The sequence below is a fragment of the Chinchilla lanigera genome, unplaced genomic scaffold, assembly GCF_000276665.1.
Source record: "Chinchilla lanigera isolate Chin_1 unplaced genomic scaffold, ChiLan1.0 scaffold00147, whole genome shotgun sequence".
NCBI lineage: Eukaryota > Metazoa > Chordata > Mammalia > Rodentia > Chinchillidae > Chinchilla > Chinchilla lanigera.
Genome location: NW_004955548.1, coordinates 457,625 through 479,270, shown reverse-complemented (window position 1 = coordinate 479,270; position 21,646 = coordinate 457,625). Strand labels below are relative to the sequence as shown.

At 38.6% G+C, this 21,646-nt stretch overlaps 2 protein-coding genes across 4 annotated transcripts in view; one reads left to right on the top strand and one right to left on the bottom strand.

Annotated features, from left to right (window-relative positions):
* The window catches only part of Bex2 (brain expressed X-linked 2), a 66,358-nt gene that overhangs the window by 26,148 nt on the left and 18,564 nt on the right, over positions 1-21,646 (top strand). For all 3 annotated transcript variants that reach the window (XM_013508531.1, XM_005411981.2, XM_005411982.2), the window contains one exon: positions 11,969-12,112. In XM_013508531.1, coding sequence (XP_013363985.1) covers positions 12,103-12,112 — 10 coding nt within the window. In that variant the 5' untranslated portion in view covers positions 11,969-12,102. The remainder of the gene's footprint in view (positions 1-11,968; positions 12,113-21,646) is intronic.
* On the bottom strand, positions 9,075-11,607 carry Tceal7 (transcription elongation factor A (SII)-like 7). The gene is given in 3 exon segments (XM_005412018.2): positions 9,075-9,206; positions 9,208-9,409; positions 11,535-11,607. Coding segments are annotated over 3 exon segments (372 nt in total). The 3' UTR covers positions 9,075-9,109.

Below are 21,646 nucleotides of genomic sequence, written 5' to 3'. Positions count from 1 at the left end.
CGCTCTCACTGATACTGGAATAGATTCCAGTTCATTGGACCTTTCAACCATCCTCCAGTTGAAGGAGCCGTGGGTAACATCACCTTCCTGTGACTGGAATTTGCCTCTTTCTGTCTACAGAGAAGGTCTATACACTCTTTCCCCCATCCCCAGGCATGCTTGTCCTCTTAGTTTATTCACAGTGCCCAGGTGGGCACTTGTATTGCCTAGATTGGCATGGTGATGGTGTAGATGGCTAGGCCTCTCATATATCTAGAGCTTTATGAAAATCCTAGACTTGCTGGAGTGCTACTGACAACCAATACACCTCTGCCTCTTTGGCCTCTCAGCCAGGTTTAGGTCATTGTTCAAGGACCTCTCATCTGCTGACCAGATTGATTAACATACATCAAGTGTTCTCAACTGGAGAAGTATCAAAAAATTTAAATTGTATCAAAGTTGCTTGCGAGTGTTTGAGTAATATGTATGTGTGTTTTGTGTGTACGTATGTATGTCTATTAAAGTCTTTTTGCCAATTATAAAATTGGTATTATTTGTATTTTTATTGAGTTGTAAGAGTTCTTTATATTTTCTATAAACTAGAATTACCAGGTGTGTGATTTCAAATATTTTATCCCATTCTGTATGTTGCCCTTTGATTTCTTTGATGATTTCCTTTGATGCATAAAGGTTTTAAATTCGGATAAAGTCCAGTTTATCTATTTTTGTATTGTTGCTTTCTCTTTTGGTGTCATTTCTAAGAATCCATTGCCAAATAAAATACTACAAAGATTTGAGTCACTATGTTGGCATCTGAGCATTGTACAAAGAAGACACCTAAGTCTTCAGACTGGTCTCATGCAAGAGAAGATCCCCACCAACTTTCCTAACCAGAGATTTTGGAGATTTCTATTAACTTTCTCCCTCCCCAGGGAGGGGCTGGTTGTGGTTGTTTTGTCTTTGCACTCTGTACTGAGCTGTGGAGTGTGTGTGTGTGTGTGTGTGTGTGTGTGTGTGTGTGTGATCAGTGGTGCCTTCTAGCTGAAGTTGCCATCTGCATTTCCCCCCCAGGCAGTTAGACTGTCAAATCTTTCAGAGCTCCAGGCCTCGGAGTACAATATTATATTTGTCTGGTATTGTACAGAAGTTAAAGTTCTGGATGCATTGATCAACCATTTTCCTCCCTAGAGGGAAACTGAGAGTTGGGGTTTTTCATCCTCTAGCTCTGTGATTAGTAGGGGAAAGGATTAATAGTGTCACCAGCCCAAGCCATGACCTCTGTTCTCCACTAGGAAACTAGATTGTGCTGAACAAGGATTTCAAGATAACCAAAACATAGGCCAGGCCTCTGGGTACTCCTTTGGAAAAGTTGAGATGCTGAACATGGAAATGAATGTCTCATAATCCCCTGGATGAAAGTGGGACCTAGATAGTCTCTTCCTGATCATGAGGCCAGGGGCAGGGTGTTTGGAGAGAAGATGTTGCAAATCTCCCTACCAACTTCTGAGAGGATGCTTTTGCATTCTCTTAGGGTGCAGTAGTATTTCAATTAGTTTCTGCTTTCTCACTAAATGATTTGTGTATGAATTTTTGATGCAACATTGTTTCTGTGGGAGGAACAGGGGTCTATAGTTTCCTATTTTGCCACTGTCATAAAATCAACCCTGTAATTTTATTAATCTTTGCCTTAATTTCTATTATTTCCTCCTTTTTTGTTTGTTTATTTTTTGTCTTTTTGAGATAGGGTCTCACTATGCAGCCCAGGCTGGTCTTGAGCTTGCAGTGATCCTCCTGCCTCAGCCTCCCGAGTGCTGGTATAGTTTTAATTACATCTTTAATTTCATTGGCTGATAGTGGGTTATTTGGATTTTTTATATCTTCTTGAATCAGCTCTGGTAATTCATATGCATCTAGGAATCTGACTATTTCTTCTGTATTTTCCTTCTTCTGGGAACACAGGTTCTTGAAGTAGGTATTGGTGATCATCTGGATTTCTGCAGGATCTTTTGTGACTTCACCCCTTTCATTGCTAATTGTGTGGATTTGAGTGTTTTCTTTCCTTTTTTGATAAGTTTGGATAAGGGTTTGTCAATTTTATTTAATCTTTCAAAGAACCAACTCTTCAAATCATTGATTCTTTGTATTGTTTCCTTAGTCTCCATTGCCTTGATTTCTGCTCTGATGTTTATAATTTCCTCCCTTGTATGAGCTTTGTGCTTGACTTGCTCTTCTTTTTCTAGAAGCTAGAGGTTCAACATTAAGTTGTTTATTGGCACTTGTTCTGTTTTACTGAGATGTGAATTCAACACTATAAATTTCCCTCTTAGGACTGCTTTCATTGTGTCCCATAAGTTCTGGTAGGTGGTATTGGCATTGTGGTTTAATTGTAGAAACAATCTAATTCCTTCTTTAATTTTTTGTGTGATCCATTGGTTGTTCAGAGGGCATTATTTAATTTCTATGTGTTTATAAAATTCTTGTGATTTCTTTTGTCATTGATTTCCAATTTCATTGCACTATGGTCTGATAATATGCATAGGATAACTTCAATTCTTTTGCATTTACTTAAGCACGTCCTATGAGCTAGCATGTGGTCCATTTTGGAGCATGTCCTGTGTATTCAGATGTTGTGGGATGAAACACTCTGTAGATATTTCTTCAAAAGTCTATTTGTTCAAACATTTGGCTCATCTCAAATATTTTAGTGTTGATTTTTTGTCTAGTTCATCAGTCTGTTTGTGATAGTAGTGTATTGAGATTCCCCATTATATGTGTATGAATGCTAACTTGATTCTTCCTGTCCTTAATATTTGTTTTGTATAGTTGCATGCACTGTTATTTTTGTATATATCAAATATATATTTGATTCTTAACTTTTTTTTGCATTATTTTCTTTACAAGATTGTAGTGACCTTCTTTGTCCTTCTTAATCAGTCTGGGCTTGAAATCCATTTTGTCTGCAAATAGAATCACTACCCCTGCTTTTTTCCTGGTTCCTGTCACATGGAGTATTATTTTCCATCTTTTGACTTTCTGCCTATGAATTTTTTTTAAATTAAATGTGTTCTTTGTATGTAGCATATTGCTTGATCTTCCTTCTTAATCTATTCTGCCAGCATGTTTCTTTTGATTGGTGAATTGAGATCTGTTTAATTGCTTGCCTTATCTGGTATTTTCAGTGGAATTTTTAATCTCCCGGTGTAATGACTAATATACTGTGTCAACTTGAGAAACCTAGAAACTTAAATAAGTAACTCAGCAGTTCTATACCCTGGAGTGTAGCAGACATGCCCTTACTGCTCTAAGATGTTGTTCGCTGTGTCAATGTGTTATTATATATGTTATGATTATTTATAATAGTCACCCAAAGAATGATATACAAAAGAGTGCAGGAAATCTGTCCACACACTAAGACCAAGGAATCAAGCTGAGGCCTGGATCCCACAGAAATGTCCTGCATGAGTTCAGCTGAATACCTAGAGTTCATAACAATGCCACCCATGAATCTAACGGTCGTGGGCCAAGAGCCCACGACAATGTCTCATGCAGACCTGTTTCACAGATCTGCGCTGGGAAGGTCCAAAGGTCAGTGGTGGAATCTAGAAAGTCTGTGCTAGCGGGGTGAAGGGTCTGTGCTAGCAGGCTGAGGGATCTGCACTGGAGCTAGGAAGTAATGCTCAGAAGAACCAGAGCTCCCTGAAAGGTACCACAGCCATCCTCAGCAACAATGAGGTCCCGAGCTTCTCCAGTGATCAAGATGGCCGAGTTCCCATCAGGGAAGCCAACACAGCAAGCTTCTTCAGGAGACTGAGCTGTGCACCTTTTTCTTCTCAAGAGCCAGGAAGCGATGCTCAGCGTGAGGACCAGAGCTCCCCCAAGTGAACCGAAGCCATTCTCAGTGCCAACGAGGTCCTGAGCTCCTCAGAGGATGAAAACAGCGAAGTTCATCAGGAAAGCCAGCATGACCAGCTCCTCCAAAACAACCAACAGCTCCTTACAGCTTCTACCAGCTCCCAACATCCTTTCTCTGCTCCCAACAGCCTTTCTCTGCTCCCAACAACAGCCTTACTCTCCTTCTCCAGTTCTGCTTCTTATGCTGCTGGCAACAATCCCCCGGTGGGCCTCCCACACCCAGCATCACACTTACTCAGTTCAGCTGGGGGTTATAAGTTGACCACCAGTTGTCAATCTACTACACCAGCTTACAATATAAGGTAGAAAAAGAAGCTTGCTTGCCCCCCTTTTGCTCTTGTTGCTTTTGCTGTCTTTTGCCTCTGTGAACTGTTGCCCCTGTGCCATGCCATCCTGCCTTGGAGCCAGCTGTTATGGACTGAAACCTCCACAAACTGTGAGCTAGCTAAATAAACCTTTCCATCCTTCATTTTTAGCATCATGTATTTTGTCTCAGCAATAACAGAAAAGATGTCTCCTGGCCAATCGCTCTCTCCTGGGGAATGTCTGTACCCAAATAACTAACCAGCCACTGTAGTCCACTGTGTCCACTGCTCTGTTGCACTGGTGTGTTTCTCGGTGGAGGACTCTGGGGTCACCAGTAGTCACTGTGCATCCTCAGGTTTGAGCCGCCCCTTTCATGCAGTGAGTCCAGGCTCAGGGAGAAAGTACTACCTGCCACCTTCTTCTTCATTGAAGTCTGCTTCTTTCCTCTCTCCACGGGCTTCAATTCTTGTTTCAGATCCTTCCTGGGTCCTTTCTACATTGCTATATTCCAGTGTCTGGACCTCAGATCTTCAAGAGGCTCTTTCTGTGCTGCTCATCATCCTGCCATCTTTCCAGAAGTCTCCTTTTCTGTTGTTAGCTGGGATTTTACATATATCTATTACGAATAACTGGCTTATAGTGTTTTTCAATTCCTCTCTTGCTTCCTCTCTTGATCTTCTGTTTAGTTTTAAGGTATTAACGCTTGCAATTATTATTGCAAAACTATCCATTTCCCCCTCAATTTGTCAGTTTTTCTTCATTTCCAAGATCATCTTGATTAACTGACACTTTATCAACATATAATGTCCTTCTTTAATGTTACAAAATTGATTTAAACACCATTATGTCTGTTATTATTATAGCTGCCTCAGTTACCTTTTGGTTATGAATTTTTCTCAACTTTCAATCTCTTTATACCTTTGAATCTAAAATAAGGCTGTTTTATACAGTTTACATTTGGAACATAAATTTTCAAAATCTAGAGCTGAGAAATGTGGCTGAGTGGTAGCCCACTTGACTCAAATGCACAAAGACTTAGGCTTCATTGCCAGCACTGCAAAAGCAAAACAATGATAATAAAAATCCAAAATATATGCTGTCTATCTGCCTTTTCATTGGAGAGTTTAATTTAATACCCACATTTTCTAGTTTCTGTATTTGATACTTTGAACTCTGGGACTTTGTGAACTAAAAAGAATCCGTTCCTTTCAAGGTTAGCTAATTCCTAGAGATCACCCACAATTAAGTTGTGAGAGCCCTGTTAGTTTACAAACCACCAATTCCAGAACCCATACAACCACCTCCTTTATCAGGCTTTTAGGGCTTACTAGCCCTAAACTCTCCACTGGCAGGTAACAGAAAACTAATGAAAACCCTTACACCCCTAAGCCACTGAAATTATTTAAACTAGCCGTCTTAAACCTATTTATCCAGCCACATCTGTTCATTCCCAAGAAAATCACAATAAAATATCTTGCACCTCTTTTCATCTCTCTCCTTCTGCCTCATGACAGAACCTAATGTTTTCCCATGCAGCCCTGAGTAACATAGTGTTCCAGGAACTGACACTTAATCAGCATATAATGTCCTTCTGTAGTGTTACAAAAAATGATTTAAAACACCATTATGTTTGTTATTATCATAACTGCCTCATTATTTTTTTGGCTATGATTAACATTGAATTTTTTCCCATCCTTCACTTTCAATCTATTTATAGCTTTGATTTTAAAAACTTCCTACTTTATTATGTTTATTTATGCTTGTGTTTCACCATACCCGATTAAGAGAAATCCTAGATATCTTTGAAGCGGTAACCATTTACATTTAAATAACCATCATAGAAAAGGACTTACAGTATTTGTAGGTTTTTGGCTATATATTTTCTGTGTAATTATATCTTTTAATTACTCAGTTTCCCATTTTTGCTTTTTTGATGATTAATTGATGTTTTCTTGTGTACTTAATTATATTCTAATTACTTTTGCTGTGAAATTTTAAATTTTTTCTTTATTGATTCTTCTTGGGAATATAATCAAACCCTTATGTTTGTGATGAGATTTTGTTTTATATATTTTTTCTTTTTTTTTGTACCAGGAATCGAACTGAAGACCTTGTGCTTGCCAGGCAGGCACTTGTGCCACTGAGCTATATCCCTGGCCCTGAGATTTTATTTCATATAATCATATAATATCTCTATTATACTTCATCTTTCTTTAACGGGTATCTTTATACCAACTGTGTATATCAATATAGCTTTATAATTATTGTTTTATGCATTTGTCTTTTAAGTCACACAGGAAAGGCCAGCAGTTATAAGCATATGTACCATGGTACTTGCCTTTATATTTGCCTATGTAGTTATATTTATCTTAGTTTCTTCATATGACTTTGAATTACCTATTTGGTATCATTTTATTTCAACTTAGAAGTCTTGTAATACTTATCAGAGGTCAGTAAATACAGATGGAAATTAATCTGTTTTCTTAGTGTGATAGTTAACTGATTGTGTCAATTTGAGTAAGAAATATCCACCTAAATTGGATCAGCATAGTTCTGAATTTGGACGACCTGCCCTAGGGAGATTGTTGCCAGAATGGTATAAAAGGGAAACGAAGATGGGAGGCTCACTTCTTTTTCTTCAGAAGAGCCCCAGTCTTTGTCTGTAAAGAACTTGGACATCAGCTCCAGGCTTCCAGTGCAGATTCTTCACCCTCCAGTACGGAACCTTTAGCCTTCTGGCACAAACCCTTCAGCCTTCCATTGCAGAACCTTTGGCCTCCGAATGTGAGGACACTACACCTAGTTCCAGTCCTTTGACCCTTTGCGCTCTTCTACACCTGACTCTGCGGGCAGCCATTGTAAGCCAGTCTTGTAAATTCTTACATACTAGTATGTCTCGCATTAAATTTGTTTCTCTATTAAGCACTGATACATATAATGACTATATCTTAAGTAGTTCAAGCAATCTCTCATTAATAATTTCTTATATTAAATTATTTCTATATTTTTGCAACTAAGAGAAATTCTACCTGTAATGTACATGCTTGTGCATATACTTTTATTTCTGCAGATTAAAATCCTGAATGTAAGTTTGATTGGTCAATAAGTACTGTATGTGCTCTCTTTCATTTCCCAGCCTCCCTTGCATGTAGGTAGGGGCCATAAAATATTATATAAAGCACCTCTAAGACTTAGAAACTACCACAAGTGATACTTTCACTTTCCTTGCAATAACCTTGGAAACCTCATGTGCCATATGGAATACATGACTACAAGATAAACGCAGGCTACATATGCAAATAATCAATGGTGCAGAGCCATATATACATATACTGTATACATATACATAATTTGTAAAACTAATATAAATCCATAAAAGTGTATGCATTAGTTTTAGTATATTAGTCTTAGAAAACATATATATTTATATATGTATATACATAAGCATATATATATATATTCACATGTTTCAAGAAGGGATAGAGTGTAGAGAAGGTGATTTTTTACTTAGATCTGTTCCCTATATTACTTTGTGCAATTTACACATGTCCTCTGAGAGTCTCCTGAACCAGTAAGAGAGGGCTAGCAAGGACCTTCAGGGAGAGATCAGCTCAGAAAAGAAGGAAGACAAGAACTTACTCCTTGGACTGAAGAGCAGCAATTGACTACACTTTGTCTTTTACTCAAACTTGTACCCACATTCAATTCTCAAATGAACTCATCACACAGGACTCCTTTGAAGCTGCAGGGTCCTGTGATTGAAAACAGAAAAGATTGCTTTGCTAAGGACCATGCAAGGCATTATGACCACAGAGACTACAGTATTCCACCTGTGTTAAGTATCACTATAAAGCAAAAAGAGGCTTAAGTATGCAGTTGGAGTTCAACTCTGTGGGAACTCCAGGAAACTCAGTAGGGTTTGGCATTGAAGGCCTCCAGTGCACCAGCAGAGGTGGCAGCCAGCAGAGATGAATGACCTTGCACAAGAGGGTCAGTAAGTACAGTGGGATCGAGGAGAGGAGACTGGGGTAGGGCTCCATAGGTAAGGGAGCATGGACTCCCCACTATTTACCGATTGAAATTGTTTCAGAGCACAGGTTGAGTCATGCCTGGCCCTCTCTCAAATAACTGATTCTTCTACAGCAGACTGGGATTCTGTATGCACTGGTTGAACAAGGTGCCACCAAGCAGAATTTTGAGTTCATAATGGATCGATTCTTACCCACAGAAGCCTTCTGAGACAAATATTTTCCCATGCAAAGACCGAATCCTAAATGTATGTATTGTATCTTATAATAATTGCCAGCTTTATTCCTCTGGCTAAGAGTGCCCAAGGTAATTTGAAGTTTAGATTTTGCTTTACACTTCCATTATTAAGAATCTATTGAGTGTTTCACTGCCTTCCAAAAGTGATTGACAAATTCTCTCATTGTGTCTAGTTTTCTTTTAATGTGTGTATAACACAAGTAATACACACACATACATTCATGTTTTCTTTCTGGAAAATGAGGAAGATACAGAGAAGCAAAAAACAAAAAAAAAAAAGCAAAAAAATACAAATCACACAGATTCACCATTCACATTTAATGTTAAAATTATTCAAACATTGTTTTGCATTATGTCATATGCAAATGTATATATGCACACACTTTTCTTTAGCTTGTTATTTTTTACTTTACAATGCACAGTGAACATATTCCATGGAATGAGTGAGATCTCCTTATTAAATGAATAAGTTTGGGTCAAAGATGAGATGTTGACAAGACTCTTATAAATCTAACCAACAATTGAAAAATAGAATAAAATGATTGCAAATATTTTGCAAGAAAATGCAGACAAAAAGAAAGCAATGGCAATATTAACTAACAGAAAATAAATGTTTTGAGGGGGAAATGCATTAAATGGGATGTGGTCAGTCTTGAGAATACCTACAGTTACAGGGCAAAGCCCTAACATTTTTTCTCAAACTCCCTATCTTTTCCAAATACCTTTCTATCCCATGTCCCTCTCATCATTTCTTCATACTTGAAATGCCTAAAGTCTATGTCCTCTTGAAATTCTTCCAGAGACTGAAGCAGCCTCCACCGAAAATTCCCTTCCTTTTGCTGGCATTCAAGTTTTCCATAGGGGCACTCTTTTTCCCTCTTTGGAAAGGTACACTTAGGTTTTCCTTCATTTTCTTTGTAGGGGTTTTGGGTGGTATTGCTGTTTCCTATTTAATCCAGAGAGAAAATGTAGACATGGATTGCTTCATTACTTTTGAATCAAGCATGGTCAATTTCTCTTTGAGACAAGGTGTTCACCTAATCGCTCATGTCCACCTCACAGATCCAGCTTCCAGAAGTTAGAAACGTCTCTCCCACGCTCTCCCAACCACCCTTCTTTACCCCTCCCACTCTGGAATACAGGATTTCACCAGAAAACCAGGTTAATAGCTTCTTCAGTGGCTGGGAAAAGAGGAACACGAATGGACGTGGGCTCAAATTCTACCCAGTTTTTGCCCTTTCCAACTTCCATCCTCACAAATCTTGGTCTCAGTTCCTCCTCATAGTAACCTGTGCAGTTTCAGCACAGGTTTCTGCTATTTTCCTTGCCCAGAAGTGCCTTTGAAGGCAGACTGTGGAACCTGCATATAAAAGGAGTGGGAGAGAGAGAAGCTGTAGATCAACGAACCCCAAATATAAGACATGCAGCATCTTGAATGTAAAATTTTGCTCACTGTTTCTGCTCCAATTTTCCTACTCCCTGGTTCCCTTCCTGCCCTTATCTTTTCTTCCAGGATTTATGTGCTGGTCCTCAGTACTTGTCTCTGCAAGACCCACCACTTCCCACCCCCACCTCACCCCACTGCCACAGACCAGCACCTAATGAGGGAACTATTTTCAGATGACCTCTAATTCTGTCTTGTCTCCATCCCATGATTTCAGTTTTTCTCCAGCCACCAACCCACACGTTAGCCTTATCATTTTCTTAAATGAATTAAGGAAAATAGGAACAAACATAAAGAGAACTATTTCCATTATGAAAGAAGCTGACCCTTTCTAAACTTATCACTAACTATCCAGGTGTTTCTTAAGAAATTTCTACCTATCCCTTGTTTCCTTGGTGCAAAAGATACAATTATCTCCTATAAATTTATAGGGATTTTGAGAAAACAAATGTGGATCTATTTCAATCACTAAATTCAGCTACTGCCACTGTAGGGATCCGAGCACTTTCTTGACATCAACTTGCTAAAATCTATGTTTTTTTTCTTAACTTGGCCACAAACGTGCAAGACTGCAGGGCAGTAAGGAGCTGATATCCAGAGGGGGAAAGAAGCCTGGGAATGTAAGAATTTCAGTACACATCAGCTCCCGATCTTGTGAGGGTTGTCATCCTTCAACTCTGGCCCCCACTTCCCCCTCCCGGTAACAGTGAACTGATCTACCAAATCCCTCATCACCTTGAAAGTTCTTGCTACTCATTTTGTCTTTGTTAAGTCCAGAGGTCAAAATTGGACTGTACTCCTTGTAGTTGGAATTTGTCATTCTCAGATTACCACGACTTCATCTTCCCGTAGTTATATTAACCATTGTTAATTTTTAAATGGTTGTGCTGAGAAAGAGAAGTACTCATCTTTTTCTAGGCCACAAAACCAGAAAAGTAGCAGTCTTTCCTCTAGTCACCTTCCCCTCAGTCCCTTGCGGTTCCATCCTTAAAATCAAATTGGAGAGTTGAGTGAGTTAAGAAAGAATGTAATATAGCCTGGTGTGATGGTGCATGCCTGTAATCTCAGCACTCAGGAGGCTGAGGCAGGAAGATCGTTGCAAGTTCGAGACCAGCCTGGGCTACAAAGTGAGCTCAAGGCCAACCTGAACTGCATAGCGAGACCCTGACTCAAAAAGGCCAAAGGGAAAAAAAAAGAACGTTACGATTGGGGCAGTATTTTCCTTTTTACTTTTTTCCTGATAATTTCCTGGTTTTTTAGTCTTTTTTAATAAACATGATTTTCATAAACACAGCATAACAGAACTATGTACATCTAGAAACTAGATTCAGGATAGGAAGATAAAAAGACTTAAGCACCTGTTTCTTCTGCTGAAGTCATAATATAAATATAGAACCTATTGCCAGAAACATTTTTGGAAGTTAAAAACGTACAGGGCAACTGGAGCCTACCCTTTGTGAGGGAGTGCTGGGCATGTGAAATTCTTATACTAGGTGAGTTATTGAGGCTGTTATCTCATAGTACATTACCCTAGGATTTTCAGATTTCAAAACAATAAAAATATTTACTAGCTTGTTTTCCATATTATGCCCACCTCTCTCTGTAGCATGCTCTTGCCCTTTTATACCATTCAATACTGTCCCTAAAATATCCACATTTATCTCCTCGTTCAGAATTAGTTTTGCATTTCTCGCGGACATCTCTATTCTCTTTATATTTTCCTAGACCGTATTCACCCTTACTGAAGAATTAGAAGGTATTTGTAATACTAATTGAAACTGACCACATTTAATCACCCATCACCCTCCACATAGATTATGACTCCCTGATCTCAGGCAAAGGGGGATGGGAGAAGGGAATATTTTGAGCTAGAAGCATAAAAGCTCACCGCTTCCCAAATCAAATGTGTGTGTTCCCTGTGCAGGCACCTGCCTTGCAAGGTGGTATGATTAAACAGCTCACTTCCATTGCACTTCTCACCTCTGAGTTTATGTTTTGGGGGTTCACAAGGTGATTATTTTCTCAGAATTTAGGGCTTGTGATTTTTGTGTCTGCCCACAGTGACCACTAGATTCAGGTGGCCCACCACCACCTGGGCCCACCACAGAAAGACGGGAGAACATTTCTGAAGACGGTGGAACCGACATGAGAAAGAAAAAGAAAAAAGGCACACTGCAGGAACCATAATTTCATGCATGAGCCAAGGTAGGACTAACTGCACTAAAACTGTCCTTTGGTGGTTGGGTGGCAGCCTCTGGATATTGAGTATGTGTGACTGAGACCTGTCCCCGAGGCAAAGCTAGTGCACAATCTGAATTTGCGTTTTCACCCTCCCACAAGAGATATGACCAGGGACAGAAGTGATTCTTGGGGGTGAGCAAGACTCTTCTACTGCGATGGAGGGGTGTGGCGTTCACAAGAAAAGTGAAGAAAATGGACCTTTTGAGAAAGAGGAACAAACAATCTAGACCTAGGGAGTCAGGGAAAAAGGAAGCCCTGGACTCCTCCCCTGGCAATCCATTGGGGAGAATGCTTGAGAACTGGGAAAGCAGTTCTCAGACCAAAGATAAAAATCAGAGAAAATTGATTAAATTTCATTGTTTTATTTGGACCAGGGAGCCATTCAAAGGGCCCTCTGTAATTTGGCCCAAGTTTGGGTCTGAGGAGGACTAGGTCTGCTAAGCATCAGTCCCCTTTTAAATGATAAAACCCCAGACTCACAAGAGGAGGGTTCTGCCCTCTATTGGCTTCCAGGGTCAACCCCAGTATTTCCGCTCAAGAGGAGACAATGCAAAATAAAAAGTCATAGGTTCATTTATCCTGTTTGCCCCCACCCTGAAGAATTTTCAGGATGATGGCCACTATGAAGAGGTTCAAGGAGGGGAAGAAAGTAATCAAGGAGCTCAGGGAGAGAGGACATCACACCAGTGACTCCTTCATTTCCAAATTTGAGAAGAGAATTAGAGCAGTGAAGGAGGGACTTAGAAAGTTTCCTCTCCCTGAGAAGCAATCTGTTTCTAATGTTTCCCTTTCATGAGGTACCAATGGGAGGAGGGCAAATTGGATTTGTTAATGCTTCCCTCACTAGCACTAAAATTAGGAGCTTTAAAAAAGAAAGTGCAGTTATTAATTGAAGATCATCTGGGGCTAGGGGAGCAGTTAGGCAGTTTTAAAATCTAACCTATATACATGAACCAAACTGATGTCTTATCTTGAACATTTTATTTTTCGGGGAGGAACAAGGAATGGAAGCTATGCTTTCCTGGGAGAAAATTCATCCCCCAGGACCAGGTGAAGGTACAGCAGAGCAAAAGTTCCCAAATGAAGATCCTATTTGTGACAATAATGCTGAAAATGACTGGAATTAAATTCAAGATTTTAGAAATTTGATAATTGAGTGGGTTAAATAATCTGCCTCCTGGTCCCAAAACATCTCTAAAGCATTTGAGGCTCAATGAGAAAAGGAGGAAATTCTATCTGCTTTTTACAGCGATTAAAAAAAAAAAAACAAATAAGAAAGTACTCTGGGCTGGATCCCTAGAGTCAACTGGGACAAGACCTCCTCAAAGTTAATTTTATAGCTGAGAACTGGCCTGACATGTCAAGAAACTTATAAAAATTAGAGGAATGGAATAAAAAGTCAATTGAGGAGTTGCTTAGGGAACAACAAAAAGTTTATATAAAGAGAAGAAAAATAAAAACAAAGATAATGGTCTTTATGGCAGAAGAAGTCCTTAAAAAGAAGTCAAACCAGGACTCCTACAATGAAAAAAGTAAGAACCAAAAATTGTTATCAAAGGATAAGCAAAGACAGTGTGATCAGATAGCAAATGTATTTACAAATGCATGAAGCTGGGACATTCTGAGACGGACTGTCATGAACTGAGGAGAGAACAAGTTACATCCCTAATGATCTTTGATGAGAATTAGGGAGGTGAGGTGTTACTTTTACCTGGGTCCCACAAGAAGGCCTTGATAAATTTAAGAGTGGGGCCAGGAGAAAACAAATAACATTCTTGGTAGATATAGGTACTGCCCATTCCTTATTGATTTTTCTTACCAGCACCTCCACAAAATTCTCAGGAAAGCTTCTAGTTTCAGATGTTAAAGGGGAAGAGTTACTGGGTAGCTCATTCTACAAGAGGCTCACCAAATAAATGTTACTGGGTTTTGTGGTGCTCACCACTCCTTCTGGCATTGGATTCCAGGTTCTTCTTATCTCAAACAAAGAACTGGGTGAAATGAGCAAAAAACAGTGACAAAGTTTATTTGAAAAGAGAAAAGTGAAGAATGAGGGAGAAACTAGCTCTGCAGAGTGAGCTTAGCCTGAGTAAAAGAGGAAAAAGCTAGGTAAAAGTACATCCTTGAGAACACAGGGAAGCCTATCATGATAGCAAGCTTTTCATGTCATCTGTGTACTTTCATGCAATGCAAATCTTGAGGAAAACTACAAGAACATCTGCATATGGATAGTGAGATGTAGTGTTGGGATCCCATGCCTCAGGTTGATATCAGGTATAGGCCATCCTATTGGAAACTGGCTCAAATTCTGATGACAAGTCTACATGCAGGGCTTTGGGAACTGTTCTGTGCATGCATTCCAGGATCCTGTAATTAACAGGTCATGCCTACTTCCCCTGCCAGTTTTGCCACACCTTACTCTCTTATTTCAGAAGGATTTCAAGTCCCCATATTTGAGAAAACCCCAATCATATTAGGGTTTAAACAAATCAAAGGATCATTGCTCTGTGTTCCTAAAGCTGGAGTGAATCTTCTAGGATGAGATTTGATTTTAAGACTGGGCCTCAGACTAAGCACAGAAGAAGGCCAATTAAAAGTAAAAAATGAATCTTTTAATGGAAGGAGATGAAGAAAGAATTGATTCCCTTGCTAGGTGAAGGACGGTAATCAAGTATCTTTGGGTTTTGGAGTGCTGAAGTCTCCTTCTGGAAGTGATTTCTAGGTTGTTTTTGCCTTGATCAAAGAATTGATCAAGACAAGCACAAATGATAGCAAAGTTTTATGAATTAAAGGAAGGAAAAGAAATAGCCTATGCAGAGTGAGTTTGGGTCAAGTAAAAGTCAGAAAAGAAATACACCCTATAGTGTGAGGCTGGGCTACCATGGAAGATTGAGAGCAGTGGCAAAAACTCAAGTGTAGACTGTCCTTTTTTTATTACCCATTTCTCAGGCTGACATCAGGTCTAGGGCATCCTACGGAAAACCATGAAAAGTCCACATGCAGAGCTCTGGAAACTGTTTTGCACATGTGTCCTGGGATTTTGTAATTAACAGATCACACCTAGTTCCCCAGCCAGTTTTGCTATTCCCTAATCTCCTGCCTTCAAGGAGGTCTAAAAATCACATCAATACAAATTGAGTTAAAACAACCTGGAGAAATAATTTCTAGAAAACAACATCCCATTTCTATGCAGGGGAAAAATGGTTTACAATTAGTGATAGAAGGAGTGAAAACAGAGGGACTGTTGGAGCCTTGTGTGTCACCAATTCTCCCCATTAAAAGGTCCAGTGGGACACAGTGACTAGTGTAAAATCTCAGAGGTATAAACAAGATTTTTCAGGACCACCAGGCAATGGTGCCCAACCCATACATACTTCTCAGTAAGTTTCCATAGGAATATAAAAAGTTCAGTGTTGTGAATTTAAAGGATGCCTTCTGAGCATGTCCCTTAAATGCTAACAGCTGAGATCTCTTTGCCTTTGAGTAGGAAAACCTCATAAATGGGAGGAAACAGCAATACCACTGGACAGTATTGCCTCAAGGCTTCACACAATCTTCAAACTTGTTTGACCAAATTTAACAAGGAATGTTGAAGGAATTTCAATGAAGCACAGCAACTTAATTCTTGCAGTCTGTGGAGGATCTGTTAATCTCTGGAAAAAAAGAAAGACCAGGTCTCAAAGTCCACAATAAATCTGCCCAACCTCTTGGGTGAGCAAAGGACTGCATGTCTATAAATGTAAACTAAAATTTGTAGAAAAGGATGTTAAGTATTTGAGATGCCTAATCAGTGAAATGAAATGAAAACTTAATCCAGAATGGATCATAGGAATAAGAGTGGTGCTCCTACCAAGGACTAAAACAGAACTTCAAAAATTCCTGGATCTAATTAGATATTGCTGATTGTGGATTAATTTTTATGCACAAAAAACTAAAGATCTATATTCAAAATTGCTAGGAGAACATGACCCTCTAGGATGATCCTGAGACGAAACCCAGGCAACTGAGGACCTTAAACAGGCCCTCATTTCTGCTCCAGTTCTAGCCTTGCCATCCCTACAGAAGCCTTTTCATCTGTTGGTAACCAGGGACCTCAAACCCAGGGAGGAAAGAAACAGCCTATTGCCTTTGTCTCAACTCCTGGATCCAGTCCCTAGAAAATGGCCAAAATGTGTACAAGTGGTGACCGCCACTGCACTACTGGTGAAAGAAAGCAGGAAATTAACCTACTGTTTAGTTAAAATGTACTGTTTGGTTTCCATGAAGTTGCATAACTTTGGTGTTATTTTGCTGTTGATGATGTCCAACTCCATTGCGCTCTAGTCTAATAGTATGCATGGTAGAATTTCAAATATTTTTCATTCACTTAAAGCCAATTTATTAGTTAGTATATGGTGTATTTTTGAGAAAGTCCTATGTGCTGCAGAAGAGAATGCAAGTTCTGTTGTTTTTGAATGCAGTACTGTTTAGATATCCATTAAGTCCATTTGTTCAAAGATTTTGTTCTACTCTGATTTTTTTATTGATTATTTTTTGTCTGATTGATCTATCTGTTTGTGACATTAGGGTACTGGATTACCCCAATATAATTGTATTTATGTCTAATCTTTTATGTCTAGCAGTACTTGTTTTATAAAGTTGGATGTGCCATTGGTCAGTGCATGTTACCTCTTCCTGTTGAATTTTTCCTCTAACCAGTATGTAATAACTTTCTTTGCTCCTTTTGATCAGTTTTGGCTTGAAGTCCACTTTGTCTTAATATAAGATATTTTATCTATTTTTCTTTATTCCTTTTGCATGGAATATGGATTTTCATTTTTTGATTTTTAATGTATGAGTTTCTTTTGTTTGGTTTTGCATATAGCATACTGTTGTGATTATCATTTTTTTCTTGCTCCATTCTTCTAGCCTGTCTTTTGATTGTGGAATTGAGACCATTCAAATTGAGAGTTATTGCAGAGAGGTATTGATTTCTCTCTGTCATTGCCTTATTTTCCCCTTGTTGATTTTGTATGTTTCCCTTCTACTTAACTACTCATCCTACCTCCTGTATTCATTCTAGTCGATCTTTTGTCATTGTTAGATTTATTGTCTCTTTCTAGGGTATCCTCAAGAAGTTTTTGGAGTGCTTGTTTTGTGGTCATGAAATTCTTTAGATGCTCTTTATAATGAAATTATCTCTTTTTCTCCATCAATTTAGAAAGATAGTTTTACAGGATATGTCAGCCTGGGTTGAAAATTGTTTTCTTTTAGGGCTTGGAACACTTCACTCCAAGCTCTCTTGGCTTTTACTGTTTGTGTTGAAAAGTTTCTTGTAATTCTAATGGGTTTCTTTCATAAGCGATCTGTTGCTTTGGCCTAAACACTTTTAGGATTCTGTTCTTGTGTTTGACTTCCAGGATTTTAACTATGGTGGGTTGTAGAAAGGTTCTTTTATGATCATGATTATTTTGGGTTCTACATCCATCATTTATGTGTATATTAAATTCTATTATCTTATTTAGAAAGTTTTCACATATTATTTCAGAAAAGAAGTTTTTATGCCATTTGTGCTAACTTCTGATTTTTCACTAATCCTGATTAATCTTTGATTAGAATTCTTTGCATCATTCAGGAGCTTCTGGAAATACTTTTGTGTTTTTTTTAAAGATGTCTCTCACTAGTAGTCACTGACAACAGTCCTGTCTCCTAGTTGTGAGACTCTCTCCTCACATGGTTCACTTCTACTCCCCATGCTTCCAGTAACATTTAATCTGCTGAATTTTTACTTGGAACTATTTTATGGACTCTAATACTTTTCTATATTGTTCATTAATGTTTTGAATAATTTCGTTTAGCTCTTCTATCTTTTTATGAATGTTTTCTTTAGGTTTACTGATGATTCTTTAATTGGCCCACTATCTTGTTACGTATATGTTCTCTAATCTTACTAATTTCCTTATTGAACTGTTTTGTTATCTCCGCTAATACCATTTCAAATAATTTGATTGGAAGGATTTTTGTATTTTATGGAAAAAAGGTAAAACAAAATTTCATAACAAAATATTAGGAGAAATACATGTTGCTATCTTTAAAGTAGTAACTCAGGGTACAAGATATGGGCATAAAAATTTTCCAATTGATACCAGCACAAATCTTCCTTTCTAATGAACTAAGAAATGCTAATACTATAACTGACTTACATTTTTACCCTTTTCCCTATTATCTTTTCCTCTTCTACCTATCCTAGTTCCTTTTTTACTTTTGAACAAGTTCTTCCCATTTCACAATATCTAGTGCATATTTTAGACCTTATGTATTCTTTCAGTTTCTCACACCAGGGGATTATAAAATGTTTACACATGTGAGTTTGATTTATTTCACTTATGAGTATGGTCTCAAGTTGCATCCATTTACCTATAAAAGTCTCAAGTTTATCCTTCTTTATGGCTAAGTAGTACTCCACTGAAAAATACCACATCTCCTTTTTCTTTTAAAGAGAAAATGCAAAAAAGGATTCAAAATTTCAAAGCAAGGTAGTAGGGAGAGCAACAATGGTTAGTACATTGCTCACTGTTATCTTCAAAGTAGTTGCTCAGATTACAAGATATAGTCATGAAAAATTGATCAAACAATGTGAGCACAAATCTTTCTATTCAAGGAACTAACAGAAATTAGTAGTATAGGAAACTCAACTATATATATATATATATATATATATATATATATTTGTTTTGTTTTTTGTTTTTCAAAAATATTTCTCTTCCTTTTTTCATCATATCTTTTTTATCCATTCCTCAGTTGATTTATATTTGGGTTGTTTCCATGATTTACCTATGACAAATTGTGCCACTATAAACATGGGTACACATAGGTTGCTGGGGTATGATGTTTTTAATTGTTCAGGGAAGATACCCGGAAGGTGAAAAGCTGGGTGGAATGGGACCTCTAATCTTTCTTTTTTGAGCAATATCCGCAATGATAAACACAGTGACTGCCCCAGTCTACACTCCCACCAAGAGTGGAGAAGTGTCCCTTTTTCCACACAGCCCCTTCAGCATTTGTTATTGGTTCATTTCTTGATGGTAACCATTCTTTATGGAGTGAGATGGAATCTCAGTGTTCTTTTAATTTGCATCTCTTGGATAACCAGTGATGTTGAACTTTTAAAATTTATTTATTTGCCATTTGTATTTCTTCATCTGCGATGTGTGTATTCATCTCAGATGCCCATTTTTGGATTGGGTTTTTGAACTCGGGGTGGGGGGGAGTGTCTGAGTTTTTAAATTCTTCGTATGTTCCAGATAGAATTCCTATGTCTGAGGGACAATAGGCTAAAGTCTAGTCCCACTCTGTAGGTTGTCTTTTCACTCTGTTGGTGATTTATTTTACTGTGCAAAAGTTTGTAAATACGATGAGATCCCACTTGTTGATTCTTTGAAGAATTACCCATGCAGTCTGGGTTTTGTTCATGAACTCTTTATCCACACCAATGAGTTCAAGATTTCTACCTACTTTCTCTTCCAGTATTTCTGCTTTATATTTAGATTCTTGATCCATTTTGAAGATATGGGGAACTAGAGAATGAAACGTTTGAAAAATTAACTGACAGGATATGAGAAGGAGGAGAGAAAAGTAAAATAAGGCTCCCCATTAAGAAGCAGAAGGAAATTAACAGTGGTGAAGAACAGTTGCTGGAAAGAACAAACAAGAAAAATAAGAAAGAAAAACAATAAAAACAGGAGATTAAAAAAAGAAGAAGGAGGGGCTGGGGATTTAGGTCAGCGGCACAGCGCCTGCCTGGCATGTGCAAAGTCTTGAGTTCGATTTCTGGTACCAGAAAAAAACCAAAAAAAAAAAAAAAAAAGGAAGAGGAAAAAAAGTTGGAAGGGGAAAAGATAAAAGGCAAAAAAGTAAGCTAAAAGAAGAAAAAGAGGGGCTGAAACCCTGAAAAAACTGATGAAGAAAAGATATAAATAATACAAAACAGGAAAATGAAAAAAAGATTGAGTCAAAGAAAAACTTCTGTGTTAGCAAAGGAGTGGCTTCTTTCTACATGCTGCAGTTTTGGGATCCAGCCAAACATGATTTTGTATGCCTAGCTTTTGGGCCCATAGGCCTTTTAGATGCCCACTTTACACTAGAGACCTGTCTGCTTGTTACCCTGTCTGCTGGTTACAGTAACCAGACTGTGGATACTGGTCAAGGCAAGGCACATCCCTGCTCCTGTTGGTAGGTAGGTAAGGAACACAGTCAGTCCTCTGTTTTCAGCTGGATGTATGCCACAATGTGGAGATTCAAGTGGGCTGTTGGACTTAATGTGGACAGTCATCGGTCTGCTTGCTTCCTTTTCTCCTGTGTGTTGTCTTTGTCCAGAATCAGGTGGGTTGGTTAGTTTTTGTCTCTGCCCCATGCAGTGCTTCCCTGGGAGGGGTGCTCTCCTCCACCATGGGTCTGCTCTTTCATGTGGGGGTGGGACCCTATTCCTTTGGTGTGAGTTAGCTTTTTCGCCTCTAATCCTGGGCAGAATTAGAGGTCCCATTGCCCCCAGCTTTTCCTCTTCTGGGGATCTTCTCAGAAGAATTAAAAACATCATACTCCAGCAACATATGCACACCTATGTTTATAGCAGCACAATTTGTCCTAGCTAACTCTCACTGTGGGGGCTCAGTGCTGCTCTGAATTGGCTCTGGGTCAGTTTCCTCACTTGGGTTGGGGCTGCCCTCTGGGTTAGCTCCCACATGTGGGGGTGGGGCCCTGCTCTTCCAGTTCTGGTTTGTTCTCTCAGGTGGGAGGAAGCACCTCTCTGGGCCTTCTCCTCTAATGTGTCTACACAGGGAACACTGGTCCAGGTTGACTCTTTAGCTGAGGATTTCATGTCCAGGGATTTCTTTTTTTTTTTTTTTTTTCATGTCCAGGGATTTCGTTTGCTTCTTTTTTAAAACTTCTCTTTACTAAAATGATTTTTCATGTATTTTCTTTTTTTTCCTGGTGTTGGTGATTGAATCTGGCACGTTCACACTGAGCTACATTACCAGCACTTTTTACATTTTATTTTGAGACAGGGTCTCACTAAGTTGATAAATTCCTCAAGCTGGGCTTGAACTTGAGATCCTCCTTCCTTAGTCTCTCAGTGCTCAGATGACAGGTATTCACCACCATGCCCAGCTTTCACTCAGCTGTTTTTCTATTTGTATCTTATTTTACTTAATTGATCATTTTAACTATTAGTGTTTAAAATTATCTGAAACTTTATCTACTTATATGTCTGTGGGATCTGTTTTAGGGCAGTTATGATTCACTGGAAGCTTTTTGTTGCCTTTTTTCATGATTTATATATTTTTGTGGTGAGGTTTGCAAGTTAGTTGGGATGGATGCCTCTATTAGTAGTATGTGGAAATAATTTGTGGCTTTATCTTTGTGATGTTGCCTAGACTGTGGATATGCCTGTATGTGAAAGTGTTCACTCAACATGCTCAAAGTACTACGTTTAACTCTAAGCGCTTCTTTTTGAGGAGA